This window comes from Lathyrus oleraceus, chromosome 7, assembly GCF_024323335.1.
Source record: "Lathyrus oleraceus cultivar Zhongwan6 chromosome 7, CAAS_Psat_ZW6_1.0, whole genome shotgun sequence".
Taxonomy (NCBI): domain Eukaryota; kingdom Viridiplantae; phylum Streptophyta; class Magnoliopsida; order Fabales; family Fabaceae; genus Lathyrus; species Lathyrus oleraceus.
The window spans coordinates 9522702-9540642 of NC_066585.1; the positions used below are offsets into that span (position 1 = coordinate 9522702).

Sequence of the window (17941 nt, forward strand, 5' to 3'; positions counted from 1 at the left end):
ATTCAAATTGATCACTTGAAAAATGGGCTTTTTATGTGATGATTTTTTGATGAAATGTAATGATGGACTATGATAAAGCATGTCAAATGGAGTTTGCTCAAAAAAGAATCACATGAATTGGCCTAATGGTGTGCAAGTTATCCCACTTTGAAGTTCAAAATTTCTTGACAATGATTTGACCATAACTTGCCAACCACAAATGAGAGATTCATGTTCTTGGACTTTTTGGAAAGGTGAGAGCATGATCTTCAACTTTCATGTTGGACAAAATTCCATTTGAAGCTTGTATGATGATGAAAATTTGAGGAGAAGACCTTTCCATTTTTGGCAGTTTGAAATTACAGGTCACTTACTATTATTGGAAACTTTTCATCTGACCTCAAATTCTTCAATCTTGATCTTTGAAATGTCAAATGAGACTTGCATGGACATGAATGAAGCCTTTCAAACCATCTCCCACCTTCAAATCCACGAATTCAGGCACAGTTGACCACAGTTGACCACAGTTGACTTTCTAGGGTTTCTGGTGGATTGAACAATGACTGATGACTTCTGAGCACCCAATCTTTGACCAAACCACTTCAAAAGGACCCCTAGGTCATGTGAAAATGTTGAACCAACCCTAGGGTTTTGCCTCAATAGAAATTGCACTTGCTTGCTTGATTGACTGATTCTCCTGACCAGTTGACCTAATCTTGTCTGATGACTTGCACTTGGGCAAATGGACAATGCAATGTTATGCAGTGGACAATGTTAATGTTATGACCTAATATGAAAATGTATGTACAAAAGGTAGGTGCAAATTTGAGGTGCTACACCTGGGTATTGAAATTTTGGCACGCTTGGGGCACGTTTTATCTAACGATCTCTTTTGCAGGTGCTGTTGGTTTATTTTCACTCACTTGCAGGTTGTGATATGAAGTCTTTTTGACAAAAGATTCCTTTGAAGTCCAATCAGGGACAAGGAGTTGAGGAATGGTGTAAAGACGGCGAAAGAATTGCGATGATCCTAGAGGGTTAATCAAGAAGACTCTTCAAAGTCTAGAGAAGTGGAAAGTTGACACTATGGTTAGATGGTGAATGCTAGTGTTCGACGAGTCGACAGGTGTTCCGTGTCGAATATTCCGTATCTCCCCAGCGGGTTCGAGGTCGGTGTTTCCTCGGCAGCCAGGCCTGGAGTTTGTTATTTCCCCTAGCAGGTTTGAGATTGTTATTTCCCCAGCAGGTCTGAAGGTTGTTTTTTCCCCCGGCAGGGGTGTGCGTTGGTAGTTTTTCCCCCAGTAAAGTCCCCAAGCAGATCAGGTTAGGTGGAGGTCGTCCTCGGTAAGGGTTTCCCTTTCCTCGGCATCAGTGTTATCCCAAGCAGGGTTGGAGATTGGAGCGATATCGAGTTCCTCAGCAGAGTTGCTCGTGTCGTCCCCTGAGGGGGATACTTTTTATGCATTCATCATTTAGAGAAGCATAGCATATTGCATAACTAATTGCGTAGCATTTCCATGGTTATGGAGCATTACGCTGTAAAACTCATGCATCAACATTGCAAGCATAAGCTAGTCTCGAGCAGTGGTTACCGTTTGAGAATTGGTTTAGCTGGTTGGTGAAGATGTTACTCTGAGGAGTTTAGCATCATGACGTTTGATCAACAATATTCCCCAGTAGCACGATATTGGAGGAAGAGATTCCGTCGGGCGGAGATGGAAATGAAGATCGGAGAACGTTACGCGATCAGCGCAAAAATTGGGGTTCAAATGGAGAAAAGGAAGTGCTGGGCATTTTCTGGAGAACGGGGTTCAAATGGAGAAAAGGAAGTGCTGGGCATTTTCTGGAGAACGGGGTTCAACTGGAGATTGGAGTTGAAGATTGTATCCGGGATGAGGTCCTCAGGATTGTCTTCTGATCATGTGTCACCTTAGACTTTGGCTGAGGCCAAGAGAAGTCATTATGGGTGTCTTCCGAGGAAGAAACGCACATGTTACCTTCCTTTTGTGAAGGTATACCCTTTGATATGCCCCCGTCAGAGTGGTGGTTGGTGTTATTTCTGACGTTGCCAACGGAATTAGCACGGGAGAATGGAGAACGGGGTTCAAATGGAGAAAAGGAGACACAGGGTGTTTTCTGGAGAATGGGGTTCATAATGACGATCGAGAGTTATCGTCAGGCGACTGGGGTTCAAATGGAGAACGGGGTTCATTGTTTGGCAGCAAGAGTGACATGAAGTTGTCGGGGTTCAAATGCGGTGATCAGGGATCATCCGCGCGCGAGAAAAATATTTGTTTTGGGGTTCAAGAAAAGCAAAAAAAAATCAATCAAAGAAGTTTTGGGGTTCAAGAAAAGCAAAAAAAAATCAATCAAAGAAGTTTTGGGGTTCAAGAAAAGCAAAAAAAAAAAAAAAAATCCCAGCGGAGCGCAAATTGTTCGTTTGTTCTTGGTATTCAACCACTCTTCACCCTGATCATCTGAAAGCCGAGGCTGTTCATATCGACAGGTTCATAGTGGATTGAATAGGGGCAGCTGTAACACCTCAAAATTTGCCCTCCTCTTCTTGAGACTAGTTTGACACATTGCATTTCATATTTTAGAGCATTAGGCATTGCATTTTGCATCTCATATGAAAATAAGAAGGTCATCCTCCAAAGTCTTGTCAAAAGATGGAGAAGTTACATGATTCAAGCCTGAGGGTCTCTATGAATTGATTATCAACCATCTGAGGGTTTGCATTTCATCAGGGTTTCTTGATTCTTCAAAGGTCTTGAGCATCATCTTGTTTGCAAGGATATATTACCATCATCATGGTTCTGTCATCATCAAGGGTTGCAGAGTTTATCCTCAAGTTCCTCTGGATTAGGGTTGTGACCTCTGGTCAACCCTAATCAAGGCCATTCTTCCAACTAGGGTTTCTCAAAGAGATGAGGTATTTTCTTGGGCTGAGGATCACATGATTGTTATGAGGAGCTTACATGAGCTAGGGTTTCATTTTGAAGCAATTTCCCCAAGTGGTAGAGGCTCAAGTGGATCAAGGCATTTCAAGGTCATCTGAGGACCAAAAAGTCAACTGTGCAGTCAACTGAGGGCTATGAGGTGGGGAAATGAGTTGAGACACCTCAATCATGTTCAAAAGGGGTCCATTTATCATTTTAAACATTCATCTTGAAGATTCAAAGGTCATGGCAAAAGTTACTAAAAATGGAAAATGGCCTATAATTCAAAGTTTCCAAATTTGGCAAGTTTTTGGTTCAGATTCAACTTGACTTGTCAATGTCAAAGATGTTTCAAATGGATTTTTGGTGAACAGGGAAGTTATAGATCTTTGTCTCCCCTTTCCAAAAAGTCCTAATTCATGTCCATATGATGATTGGTTGAGAAGTTATGGTCATTTGATCACAAGGTGTGCATGGAAATTCAAAATGACTTAACTTTTGATACAATGCTCCAAATTGATTCATTCTTTTTGCAAAATGCTCCTTATGTGCAAGACATCTCAAAATAACCTCACTTGGCTCAATTGTGCAAAGGAATCATGACCAAGAGTTCACTATTCCATACATGTGCATTTGGAAGAAAATATTCACAATTCATTTTTGGATTAAGATGCAAGCAAACAAGCACTTCAAGCATGACTATTGGATGATTTTGAGTGAATTCCAAGCTTAACATAGGACTGTACACGTGTGTTTTGGCCATGCTAGTTCATTTTTCATTTTTGCAAATCACTCCATATCTCCTTAATCTTGATTAACAAATGGAAAGTGTGATTAGCAGCATCATTAACATAGCATATAAAAGCTCAAACCCTAATCATAACTGCCATAACTAACTTTTCAGATATGAAAATCAAGAACTCTCTCAACTTTCTCTCTCTTATAATTTCCATTTTTATCCACACAAACACCTAAAGTTCTTCAAGATTCTTGATCATCATGCTTCATTGAGCAAGAATCAACCATTGGTTTGATCAATTCAGTCCATACTCGAGCTGTTCAAGTGTATCTTCATGGAAATGGAAGTTTGAATTTGAGCTAGATCCAGTTGGTTTCAGTGGATTCTCTTTGCACAAAGCTTCAAGGCAATTGTAGTGGAGTAGATCTAGAGCTCTAGAGCAGTTGATAGCACGATTTCAGGAAGCTTCATTTCAAGTAAGTGAAAAATTCGATCTCTCCTTTTGATGTTTTATGACCATAGATGTGTAGAGCATGCTGTGTAGAAAACGTAGATATGTTTAGAATTGAAAATGGATGAATATCGAGCATGTATGATGAACTTAAAGTTTGGATCTCAAAAATGTTTGTGTTCGATCTGGAAAACCTAGCATGAATTAGGATAAATCATTGTGATATTTGGATTGTACATGGAACAGCGGTTCAAACGGCATATGATTCGCTCATTTCTGGAAAATTCGTGTTGACTCCGCCGGAATTGTGACCGGGGAAGACGACCGGAGCTACAGCTCCGGCGTCTGATGTGTCTTAGGGTTTAGTCTGCGTGGCTTCCACATGTGTACCGTGTGTGTCTGTTTGTTTGGATGTGATTCATTTGACCAGCCACGCGTGTACCTTGACTGATGAGTGTGCTGATGATGTGTTTTAATGAAACGCATCGTTTCATTTTGCCTTGTGTGCTTCCATGTGTACGCTTATGTGTGTGATTGTTTGGCTGTGATGCTTTTGACTTTGCCACGCGTGTTTTGACTGTTGACCATGCATGCTGATGTAGATAAATGAAACGCAGTGTTTGGTGGTTTAAATGAGAGCCATTGATGCTTTGCACGCGTTCGATCCAGTGGTTGGGAATATTCTGAATTAATTTGAATTTTGTTTTTCCCTCCATTTCAATTTGATTATTCAATTATTTTGGTTAGTTTATAAAATTCATTAAAAATAGAAAAATGATCCAAATGAACTCAAATTTTTTTTCCTAGTTTTGTATGAATCTCTACTATTTTTTGGTGCTGATTCCATGATTTTTTGATGTCTGGTTTTTTATTTGTGAATTTTTGAATGAACATTGTGCTAAATTGATATGTTGTGTTCAATGCTTTGTGAAATTCTATATGTTGAGCTTCTTGATCCAATTTTTTGCATGCTTGACATTCATACATGATGTGAATTTTTGAGCACTGGTTTGGATTTTTTCTCATATGTTATCATCACTTTTGACACATGGAGATGAATGTGACAATTTGTGTCACATTTTTGGCATTGAATTGGAGCATTTTTGTTTACCTAGCATGTGAATCTTTCTGGATTTGATTTTTTGCACATTGATTGTTCATGACATGAGAAACTTGTACAAAAATATCAAGGTCATTGCATGCATTTCTGTTTTGATTTGAATTTTCTAAGTCGGAAGTTCATTTTGTGCACATTTGTGTGTCATTGCATAGCATAGACCATTTGAGATATTTGCTTATTGATTTGGTGCTGGTCCTTTTGAGGACATTTAATGGAGTGTTTGAATGTGCATTGTGTGAAAGATTGAGTTCTGTTTTGATCATTTGATTTGGTTTTGAACCTAGTCTTTGCACTAGTGTTTTGTACATGAACTAACCTTGCTTTGTGTTTCAGGTTTTGGACATTAGCATTGATGGTTGGTTTGGTCTCACTTTGTGAGATACAAATGCTTTGAATTCTAACCTTTGTTTGTTTTGTAGGGTTCTAAGTGATAGGCTTGAGCTCATTTTAATGCTTGAGCATTGTTCATTGAGTTGTGTACTGTGAATGGTTTCACTGCTTGTCTGTTTGTTTTATGACCGGAATACTAACTGGTTAGCCTTTGTACAAGTACTTTAGTTGCTTGCTTGCTTTTGCTTTTGCTTGAGCTTTGGATTGTGGTTGACACACCACTCAGGTAGTTAGCTTCTTACTTCATGTAGTCTGGAAGTCCTGTCACCTTTTTGGCAGGCATTTTGCTGGCAAGTCCTCCTTCAGAGGCTCTGTTTGTGTTTGTTTACAATTATGCCAAAGACCTCCAAGATGAGGCATGTGTTACTTGATAAGACCTCCAAGAGAGAGACAATTGACGGATAAAAGGGATTAGCTGCCAATCCCCTGTTATTCAGTGTGTCGTTCATTATGCTCGCACTACGTGTTGATGCTTCTGAACATGTGCTAAAGATCTTTTGTCCAGAGTCTGTCAAGTGGAATAGGATCCCACTTTTTGGATCCCCACGCTCTCTTTGTTATGAGCTCACCCTGGCCAGGGTTAAGAGCTATGAGGTCTCATCCTCATTACCATTTTGATCTGCTCACCCTAACATTCAATGTTAGTGGTTAAGAGCTACAGATTACCCATTACAGTTTGGCTTGTTTGTCGAGGTTGATATGACCCCTCTTGACTAAAGCCCACACATTGTTTGAGCCTCTTGTATGGATATAGTGTGTGATGTTTGTTCACTTGTGTTGATGTTTATTTGCTTTTGAGTTGACTCGCTTCCAGAGTGAGTTAAGTTCTTGTTAGAGACCTCAACTTAGGGATATTGATTGCATGATAACTTTTAGGCTCGAGTCTTAGTCTCCCTATTAGTTTGTTGTTTCCCTGGTCTCTGGTTAGGAGAGTGTTTTACCCCTGTTAAGGGGAACTACGTCGCCCTGATTCTTATACCAGATGAGATACGTAGGCAGGAGGTTGGGCGAAATCTCTCCGGGCAACCTTTTTCTTTTTTTGTGTGTGTGTTCCACCCTTTTTGTTTTTTGCGTGTGTTCACCCTTTTTTTTCTTTTTGTTGTGTTGTTTTTGTGTGTGTGTTCATCCTCGTCTTTGTTTTGGTGTGAGTACTTGTTTGTCCAGCATGGGCGTGTGTGGTATGTTTATACCTTGAGGATTTCTTCTGTTACCATCCGGGGTTCATATCGGGGTTCATTTGTGACGGTTGTCACTCACTTGGGGTTCATCTTTGGGGTTCATTTATGACGGTTGTCACTCACTTGGGGTTCATCTTTGGGGTTCATTTGTGACGATTGTCACTCATTCGGGGTTCATTTGTGATGATGGTTATCATCTTAGGGTTCATTTGTGACGGTTGTCACTCACTTGGGGTTCATCTTTGGGGTTCATTTGTGACGATTGTCACTCATTCGGGGTTCATTTGTGATGATGGTTATCATCTTTGGGGTTCATTTGTGACGGTTGTCACTCACTTGGGGTTCATTTGTGATGTTTGTTATCACTTGGGGTTCATCTTGGGGTTCATTTGTGACGATTGGTAGTCACTTTGGTGTACGCTGGTTAGCGTCTGTTATTGTTGGGAGTCGGATGTAAGTCCATGTATTGGCATTCTGTTTCCTTTTGGGGTTCATTCTGATAATCTTTTTCTTTGGTGTTCGCTGGTTAGCGTTCGTCATTGTTAGGAGTCAGATGTAAGTCCATGTATTGGCATTCTGTTTCCTTGTTTTTTGTTATTGTTAGGAGTCGGGTGCAAGTCCATGTATTGGCATTCTGTTTCCTTTGAGTGTTTCTTTTGACGTCTCAGCGTCCCGTTTTGATGTCTTGTTTCGGCGTGCGTTAGCCGAGCTACGAGTGCTCTGATTCTTCTCTGGATAGATAAGATACGTAGGCATAAGACACGATGTCTTAGCGAGCATGTCTCCCTTTCCCCGAACTACATTGACTCTGATGTTTGTTTCTAACAAACTACGTAGGCCCAGGATGCAACATCCTGCCGAGTCCACTTCCTCCGTTTTTCTTTCTCTCACCTACCTGTTTATAGTTCCAGTTTATGCTTTGAGCAGTTTATTAGCAACCCTTTTCTTACTCTTTGAGCTATCTTTTAAGCGTGGATCCCGTCGAGTACGGCGGACGTGAGGGGTGCTAATACCTTCCCCTTGCGTAACCGACTCCCGTACCTTGTAATCTCTGGTCGTAAGACTGTTCCTTTCCCTTTCTTAGGTTAGTCCTGCGCTCCCTTTCTGTCATAGGATGAATAGCGTCGGTGGCGGCTCTGTATTTTTTCCGCCGGTTGTTTTTCGCGTTGTGACAGTCGGGAAATAGAATTTTGGTGTTAATGCATGTTAGAGACATAGTATAATGGACTATGTTCATGAAACATACCACACACAAAAAGAAGATGCAAAAGAGGTGGCCTAATCTCATCCATACTCATGTTAATTTATCAATCAACTAGCTTTAAGACTTTGAGGTATCATTGACCAAATGAGATAAATGCATAAAGAAGGGGAATGAGATGAAGAGGGAAGGGAATGGATCAAAATTCAAATTGATCAAAGGAGGGCTTTTACCAAATTAATATCATTCATTCATTTTGGGAGATGGAATGTACATTCCATCAATCCCCTAAATCTAATGATATTAACTAGACAAAGTCAAATCAACCTTGACCAAAGCCCAACAACAAGAGTCAAACACAAACAAGTCATCATAATTGGTCAACAAAATTATTTGGCATTTATTCAAATTAAAAATACTAAAATAAGGCATTTAAATTAAATATGGTTTGCCAAATTCCTAAAACCTCATCAAAACACCAAATAAATTGCCATGAGATTTATCATAGGTCAAACAAGGTCAAAAACAAATGCAAAATTAATTAAACAATATTAAAATATTAATAATGATCCAAAAAATAATTTTAGGAAAGAGGAGATTATTTTAAATTGCCATGAGATTATTTTTAACCAAATGTAAAGACTTAAAAGTATTTTTAAACAATTAAAAACAAATGCAAAATTAATTAAATCATGAAAAATATTAATAATGATCCAAAAAATAATTTTAATTCTGAATATGAAAGAGGAGATTATTTGAATTTTTTTTGGTGAAACTCTCATATTTTTTGGATCAATATTAAAATTAATATGAATTAATGAAAATCAAAGGAATAAAAATAAAAAACAAAATATCAAAAAAACGTGGACCACTTGATCTCCCTCATTAGTTGAGGTGACAGATCAAGTTGTCCTCAACGTGCTTTCCATCGTGGACTTAAGTCAATGCGCCACAGGAATGGTATTTAAAAGCAACGCACGAGATTAGATCATTTTAAATGGATCCTATGGTTGGAGACGTGCCAACACACGGCCGGAGTTGTAGCTCCGGTCTTCTTCTCCGGTGGACCTCACCGGATTGGTCCACCTTCAACCATCACCAAAATAAAAAAGGAGGACATGATCTGAAATAAAAAATGGCGTAGAGCACGAATCTGACCTCAATTTTAGCTAACTCCACACATATAGAAAGATATGAGGAGTTGAATTTTAAGGTGTGTCAATTGAGTTTCTTCGTTTTGACCTCTAAGCAACTCATTCTTCTTGCCTACATTGGTAGGACTTCAGACAACCAATGATCCAAGAGAATTGAGTGGAATTGAGAGAGAATCGAAGAGATGAAATTTTCTGGAAAATACCTTCAATGTATATCTGGATTCACTTGTTCTTGCTTTGGCTCGTGCTTGATCTTGTTCAGGATGCTTGTAGAAGTAGATTAGAATGCACAAAATGTCTTGGATCCCTGGAGTTTTGAATCTCAAAACAGTGAGAATTCAACTCAATTTCCCAAGGAAATTCTCAGGATTATCCTCTCAAATGGAAGGGTTAGGTGTTTGAGATCAAAGCTGGCGCAAAGGGGTCTCTAATTCTGAGCATATGGAGCTCTATTTATAGCTGGATCATGTGATATTTGTACCTTCCAAATGACTTTCCAAAATTGGCAATGAGTGATGCATGGGTGCATGGGCGTGTACAGGCCCATGAGATCATTCCTTTAGGTCCATAATTGAGTGTGAATGAGTCTGAAAGCAACTTGGAATGCAAGGAAATTGTACATAGCTGTTTAAAGTTTGATCTTTGCCAATTGATGATGCAATGTTCATGCCATGCCCAGCCCTAGCAATTCTTGTCCAAAATGGATGGAATTGGATTTTTTGGAAAGGATAGATCAAGAGGAACAACTTTCATGTTCAACACTTCTCCATTTGGAGCTGCGAACATGAAGAATTTTGAGGTGGAAGTTTGGAAATTTCAACATGTTGAAAATTTTTCTAAGTGTCAAGCCATATATCTCAATATTCCACCTTGCTTAATATTTTATGTATGCTTCAAATGAGAAAAGTGTCTTCATAAAAGTTGTAGATATTTCAAATACCTTCAAAATGGTCGAAAATTTCATGTCATTTGGATTTTAAATGATAGAGTTATGCATTTTTGAAGTTTGGAAAAATCACTTGCTCAATGGTATAGGTCAAGAATGAACTATAATGTAACCTCATATCACATGCTCAAAAAAGTTGAATTAGCTCTCACTCCAAACATCAAAGTTGAAGTAGAAACCTTGAATTTGATTGTGCAACTTGGAAATCTTTCATATCATAAAAATTGAGCATGTTATGGCCTTGGGAAGTTGCCTTTCAAATTAGGGTTTAGACAAAATAACCTATAATGTTTCAACATAGAAAATGATTTTCCAAGAAAAACTAGATCTAGGTCTCAACATGAAAGTTGTTTGTAATGTCATTTAGAGTAACTTGGATCTTCAAATAATTTTCATATGGTAAAAATTGTAGGAGATAGGGTCTAGGGAGACCCAGTTTTGGTTAGATGAATTCATCTGGCCAACCACCATCAACCAACTTGCTAACCTTCAATTCTCTTGACTTTCTTGGCTCATGGTAGATCATATATGCATAAGATAGTGAATTTTGAAGTGTCCCTTGAGAAATTTGATTAATTGGTGAGATAGCTTGTTGGAGAAGTTACTCAAGATACCTAGTCAAACTAGGGTTTCCAAGGCAAATCACCCTCAAACTCTTGAAGAAAAATTGATCAATATAACATGTAGGAAACAATGGAACTCATATATGATGCTTATAAACATTATTGTATCAATTCATGGTTGTGCTCTTTGTCATGAGGGTCTTAAACCCTAGATATGAACTTGATAGATCAATGGAGATCATGCCCTACCTACAAAAGAGTTAGGCAAATGCAAAGACACATTTTTTGGTATTTTGGTTAGTAAAATGACGATATACAAGTATGATACAATCACAAAGTGCTTGGTGATCTCTCCCAAAACAAACCCAATGAAAGAGGGGCAAGGAGGATGCCAAGGTATGATCCAATGCTAATGCTTATGATGAAATTGCATAAGGGATCTTAGGGTCAAAATTGGGGTCTCATAACCTTGAAATGGTCCCAAAGGATGATGGGACTCACCTCCAAGGAAATTTATTGGTACAAGCATAGTTTGAGTAAACCGGAAAGTAAAGAAGTGATCCTTAGCTGTGGGGAGTTTCCTAATGTGCCTCTCATGGGGATGAAGGGTGGTATTAATTACAACCTAACTCTTTCTCAAAGATAATTAGGGTATGCTTTGAAAGGTCCACCTGAGGACAAATATGTGCAAGAATCTATGTTTTATGATGTGCCTGATAGTACTGGATGGATGGAAAGAGATGCCAAAGCATGGGGAAATATTCATCTGAAATGAGGGATATATTTTAGGAAGAAAGATTTGAAGTCTATTCACCTTATGTTAAGTGTATCGAGGAGAGGAACAAGGATCGTCATTGGCCTTTCTCTCTAGAGGCTCCTCTATATCCACAAGAGCCTGATTAGCCAAATGATGTGCCTAAGGGATCCTATGAGTTTAAGCTCAGAATCTCCGATTACTTGCAATGAATGAAGAGTTAGGGGTAAAGCTTCTCGTGGCCAGTCAAGGGAAATCTCAATTGTCTCACAAGCTTAAGAAGGTTCAAAGAGAAATGATTGGGGTTGTGAAAGTAAAGAAGATACCAAGGTTTGAAGATGGTAGAGGAAACACGTCTGTTTCTTTTCATGTTGATAAGAAGGTTCTTGAAGAAGCTTAAGAGAAGATCAAGCAAAAGCGCTGAGATTATGAAGTTCTTAAAGCATTCAAAGCCAATATGGAGAAAATATACATAGCCAAGATTGAAGAGTTAGAGAAGCAACTCCGAGCTAAAGATGTCCAATTTAAAGAAGAGAACATTCATAAGCTAGGGGTGGAGACTCCACTCAAGGGAAGCAACATTCAATTGGGAAAATTCATATAGGAGGTTGCAAGTCTCAAGGTTCAGTTGGAGGGAAAAGATGATGATCAAATTTCACATCCATAATGCAACGAGTGCGAGAAGTTGATTGAGTAGTGTCAATACCTAGATGGCATGATTTTCCAAAAGGATGTGGTTATTCAAAGTCTTGCTCTAAGGTGGGATCAATAGGGAACAAGGAAGCTATTCAAGGAGTCTAAGAGGTGGAGTTTGAAGCATTTCAAGAATGGAGGGCCTTTGACCTATGTAGAGTGGGAAGATTATATTTTTTCTTATCTTTTTCATGTGGTGACCACCATCGGGGTTGTGGATGGGGTCCCTTTATTTTGTACTACTGCCTTTGGCTAGCTGTTTCTTTTGTGTGAACTGCTTGTATTACTCTTTATTTCGACTTAATGAGTATGATGGTTGGTTTATTAGAGTTCATTGTTTATCTTCTTTTCTATCGCTTAAATAACTCGAATCGAAGTTCTAGATCCCTGAAAATATTTGAACATGTCATCGCATACATTGTATACATTCACGCGTTCATATCCCCTACGTAACAGGTTTTCTGGTCGGTCTTCTTATCTTGACTGATCTTATAGGGGTAAAGATTTTCTTAGTAGAGATTGCAAATCCAAGTTTCCACCGGTATTCCACTAGAAGCAACCAGCGTCACCATATGAAGCAGATTCAGGCTGATCTTATAGATATGAGGACTCAGATGGACACCGAAATGGCGCAGTTTTGGAGGTTATCATGAACTTGGCTCTTGGTCAAGAGGAGTTAAGGGCTCTTATTGAGAGACCTAGAGTGGTTCAAAATGAGAATGAACATCCTGAGTTTATGTTTGAAGATATTTCTATGGGGAAGCCTCGTTCCAATGCCACTATGAATTTGCCTGATATGAACATCAATGATCAACATGCTAATGGTTATCGAAATGTCATTCAGAACCAGGGTATGCATGGAAACCAAGGCCATTTTCCACCACCTCCACCATATAATCATAAATCGCATCTCATTACTGGAGAGATGTTGGGACATCCAAATGGGAAAGGGAAACCTCATGTACAAGAATTGGAGATGGATCATAATGAATACATGTACTCTATGCACAACAGTGATCTGGGGTTTCCTGCTGAATATAGGAAGTACTGCATTCTGGAAGAGAGATTGAAAGCGGTAGAAGGCTGAGGAGTTTTGGGGATTAATGTTAATGACCTGGGGCTGGTACTAGGAGTAACAGTTCTACTAAAATTCAAAGTTCTTGTTCTTGACAAGTATAACGGCACAACTTGTCCTAAACCACATGTGAAACCTTAGTAACGCAAGATGTTTGAGTATTCGGAGGATGAAAGGTTGTTGATGCATTTCTTTTTGGAGAACCTATCTGGGGCGTCATTGGAATGGTGTATGCATATGGAGAGGACCTATATTCGGACTTAAATAGATTTGGTCGAGGAATTTGTGAGGCATTATCAATACAACATTGACATGGCTCCTAATAGAACCTAGTTACAAAGTCAGACCCATGGCCCAAATGAGTCCTTCAAAGAGTACGCCTAGAAATGGTGTGAATTAGCTACTTGAGTTCAAGCTCTGATGATGGAGAGAGAACTTGTTGAGATGTTCATGTGTACTCTGCAAGGGTCTTATTATGATAAAATGGTAGGAAGTACTTTCGTTTGGTTTTCTGAATTAGTAATAGCGGGAGAAAGAATTGAGGTTGGTCTCAAGATGGGAAAAATCCAATCTACTAATGCCGGTAGTTCTGCAGGAGAAAGTGGTAAGAAACCGTTCAGTGGGTATCCAAAGAAGAATGGGGGTGAGTTTAGTGTTATGTACTCTTATAGGGGTCGAGGAAGAACTCAACAACAACAACAATAAGTGAATGTTATGACTATATCGGTCGCTACAGCTCCTCAACCGCAACAACCCAGTATCAACATCAACAAAATGCTCCTCGCTGTAACTACAATCAACAGAGACAACCCGGACCTGAGAATGTATTTGATATGATTTCTATGTCTTAATCTCAAGTACTCCAGCATCTACTTCAAATTAAGTTGGTTAATCTAAGGAATATGTCAGCTCCTCCTAAGAGGCTTCCTGCAAATTACAATCCTAATGCTCAGTGCAAATTTCATTCCAGTGGTGTAGGTCATGATGTGGAAAATTTCTTGGCTCTTAAGTATGCAGTGCAAAATTTGTTAAATTCAAAGGCCATCCAGTTCACTCCAGATAATGGACCCAATGTTATCCAGAATCTGATGCCTGCTCATAATGGACCAGCTGTCAATGCCATTGAACATGGTGAAAGTTTGATTTTGATCATGGATGTGAATTTGGTGACTACTCTGTTGTCGTTCGTTAAAGAATATTTGATTAAAAATGATGTTTATCCTGATTGTTTCCCGGAATACCACAAATGCAAGAATCAACCGGAAGGTTGCGATGATCTAAAAGCAGGAATTCAGGGTCTAATCACTGAAGGGTTTTTATAGTTTGACAGAATTATGAAAGATAAGAAGATTGAAGAGATAAATGTTAATATGGTCTCTATCACATATACTCCGATTAATAATCCAGCTCCGGCTAGACCAGCTCCCTTGACTATTACTTTTCCTAGTCCTATTACCTACTCTAGTGAGAAGGTTGTTCCATCGCATTATGGTTTAGATGTTTACTCTAATAGGGTAAATCAAGAAGAGAAGCCTTATGAAGAGAAGTCGTGTGTAGATTACAGTTTGAATGTTGATAATCTTGCTGGCACAAGTAGAACTACAAGAAGTGGTAGGCTTTTCCCTTCACAAAATACTCAAGATAATGTTGATGCCTTGGCGAAATCTAAGGATAAACAAGTGATGGACGGTAACCAAGAACCTATGCAGATTAATGTCCCTCAGTAGAGTGTAGTGCCTTGTACTTTTTCCTCCCAAGAAGCTGAAGAGTTGTTGAGGATAATCAGAAAAAGAATTATAAAGTGGTGGATCAGTTAAGTCAAACATTGCCTAAGTTTATTGTGACTTAGTTGTTGACTTATATGTCTTATCATCTTCTTCACCACTTATAGTTTTGTATGCTAGCTGGTTTAGGTGCTTATTTTCTTTTAGGCCTTCTAATATCAAACCTCTTGTGCATGGCCTTTAGGGCTTTGATTAACATGTCTAAATGCTTACTTAAGTTTTATATTCAACATCTTACGTTTTATTCATCTAAGCTTTCAATTTTTTTTAGAGTTTATAGATCATTATAACAAGTAAACTTATATATCTAGGGAGCTATATAAAACACAAGGGAGAAATAATTAACTTTATTTATTAAGATTTTATGAAGCCTTTTAATAACTTTATTCTATGATACAATCATTAACATGACCTTCCACCAGGCCCACCATACAGAAAAGCATGACGAGCAGAGCCTCCTTCAAAACCACGATATAATAAGTCATAACAACTTAAATTACCATTTTTGTTTATCTTCATAGTTCTAGGATTTATATCAATTTGATTATATTCTGAATTAATTATCTCAACCCTTTCCATGAAACCCGAGTTTATGAATTTTTCTTGTGGCAATCTTCCACTACCCATTGGAGGACTAACCATTCCAGACGGAGTATAAGTTTCACCGCCATATCTAACGATAGATGCTCCCGAACTTAAGTGAGAGAATAGTTCTTTTGGAAAGTATCCAAAACATTCTAGCTCTGAGTATATACATAACCACCAATGACCCGTTACTTTATCCTACAAATATTTAAACAATTAAAAGATAATAAAATATACATTATAAAAATTTTCAAATGAAAATTACCTGTTTGATTGTGGCAACAACAACCATTTTTCTAAACACCCCAATCCTAGAAACAGGTGATAGGATCATTCCAAGATATGAATGAGTTTTGACTTGCACGAATCCAAGACAAAGAATATCGTAACATCCTGATCCACCTGCCTGCATGTTTGTATCAAATTGAGCAAAACAATATTAAAATTGTTTTTTTCTAATAAATTCAATAGTCATTTTATTAAGAATATTTAAAAATTATAAGGAACATTAATTTTATAATAATACCGTCCAACGTGCTATTAGGTGAAGTTGACTATCTCCATATAAGTTTGGCATAACCTTGTAGATGAAAAAAATTGATACAAATAGTTCATTAAAAGTTTTATTTACACATGAAAAATAAACCAAATATACTAGTTTGAAATCTTAAAAACAACTTACCCCAGCGCCAAAAAATATTTTATTCAAATTAGATGGTGGACCACTCTCAACCCAAATTCCAGATAAACTATATTGCTTTCCTTTAAGTGTTAAATTATATGCACCAATGTATGCACATCCTCCATGAAATGTCATAGTTTGGTTTGTATCGAGGCTGATCGACTAGAAAATAATGACAAATATAATATTTAGATTAATAATTATAAGATTCTTAAAAACTAAAAACAGTGGTGTAGACCCTATTGCATCAACTTATTTTTCAATTTTTTAATTTAAATTACATAATATATTTGTAGTTGTGAGAAGCTATTTTTAATTAATATTGATACTTAATCCTCAATAAATATATTATGATAGCTTAAATTTATTATATAATTTATAACCTTATACTACATGATATGATTAGGAGGGTCCACTTACATGATACTCATGTGAATTTGGCTGAAAACCTTCAATTTGACGTCTTTTTGTTTTCTTGTGAAACGGAACTTTTCCTATTGGACATTCTTCAATGATTTTACCATCATAAGATGGCCTTTTTGACATAATGTTTTTTGTAAAAGTTGGATAAAGCTATTTGGCAATGAAATGGAAACATTTTAAAATGCATAATAAATCAAGTAATCTTATTAAACCTATAAAGATTTAAACATTTTATACCTGGATTTTGTGATTTTTTAATAAAGGATGATTTAGAGAAGGTTGCTTGTGGATATCAATACAATCAAAATCAATGTCCACATGATGCTGGATATGTTAACAAAAATTAGAATCATGTCAAACCCTTACCATGGCTCATATAATAAACCGTAAAACAAATTATAACAAAGGAAAATAAATAGTAAACAATACCATAACGGTATCAGATGTAGTAAAATAACTTGTCTCATTTGATAGAATTCTAGTTCTTGCATCAACATTGCTGCATGCTATGCTAAAGCTAAGAACTAGCACAAAAAATAATGTCATGACTCTATAGACTTTAATTTTTATTGATTTTTATGTAATAATTGTTCAATTATTTATACCTATTTATACTAATAATAACAGATGCTTCCCATATGAAATTGAACACAAAATTTTGAGTTTAAAAATTAAAATTAAAATGATATTAAATTTAAATAAATGATTACAAAAATTCAATTAATCTATTCAATATATTATTATAACCACTAATTTCTTATAAATTGGTGATTTAAAATAATAAACTTCTTAATAATAAAATAGGATATTATTTATTTATAATCTTTAAGATGCTTGGGATTTGACAATCTAGTGATTTTAATAATATTTATGTTGTACCAATGAAATTTTAAAATTATTTATATAATATAAATAAAATAATAACTTTTTTAAATATGACTTTTTAGATTAATTGCATAACTAATGTATCTGATTAATATATATAGATCAAATACGTCAATTATTTAATAAATATAGAAATTTGTTGTTCGATTAAAATAAGAAATGGAGGAAGTACATCAACTTTATATATATTTTTTGACTCAATATTTGTTTCATTGTGAATTTAAAAACTGCAAATAATAATAGAGATAATAATTATTATTATTGTAATTAAGATTATAATTATTATAAATAAAATTACCTGAATAATTATTATTATTATTATTAAAATAATAATAATAATAATAATAATAATAATTAAATGTAATTGAATAAATTAATAAGTACCTTGAATCATGTAATC

At 36.9% G+C, this 17941-nt stretch overlaps 1 protein-coding gene across 1 annotated transcript; it reads right to left on the reverse strand.

Moving 5' to 3' along the window:
• Positions 1-15286: 15286 nt before the first annotated feature.
• On the reverse strand, positions 15287-17240 carry LOC127107251 (uncharacterized). The gene is made up of 7 exons (XM_051044549.1): positions 17086-17240; positions 16894-16980; positions 16654-16806; positions 16234-16395; positions 16078-16131; positions 15817-15957; positions 15287-15749 (listed from the first exon to the last, which is right to left on the reverse strand). The coding sequence occupies exons 1-7, from the start codon at positions 17200-17202 to the stop codon at positions 15369-15371; spliced, it is 1095 nt and encodes a 364-aa protein (XP_050900506.1). The 5' UTR covers positions 17203-17240; the 3' UTR covers positions 15287-15368.
• Positions 17241-17941: the final 701 nt, after the last annotated feature.

Bases quoted from the DNA above. Each gene is read 5' to 3' on its own strand.
- LOC127107251 (XM_051044549.1), bottom strand. From the start codon at position 17,202: ATGACATTATTTTTTGTGCTAGTTCTTAGCTTTAGCATAGCATGCAGC. The intron at 16,396-16,653 runs GTAAGTGGACCC...ATTATTTTCTAG, and splicing joins CAAATTCACATGAGTATCAT to TCGATCAGCCTCGATACAAA. The intron at 15,750-15,816 runs GTAATTTTCATT...AAATATTTGTAG, and splicing joins TTGTTGCCACAATCAAACAG to GATAAAGTAACGGGTCATTG.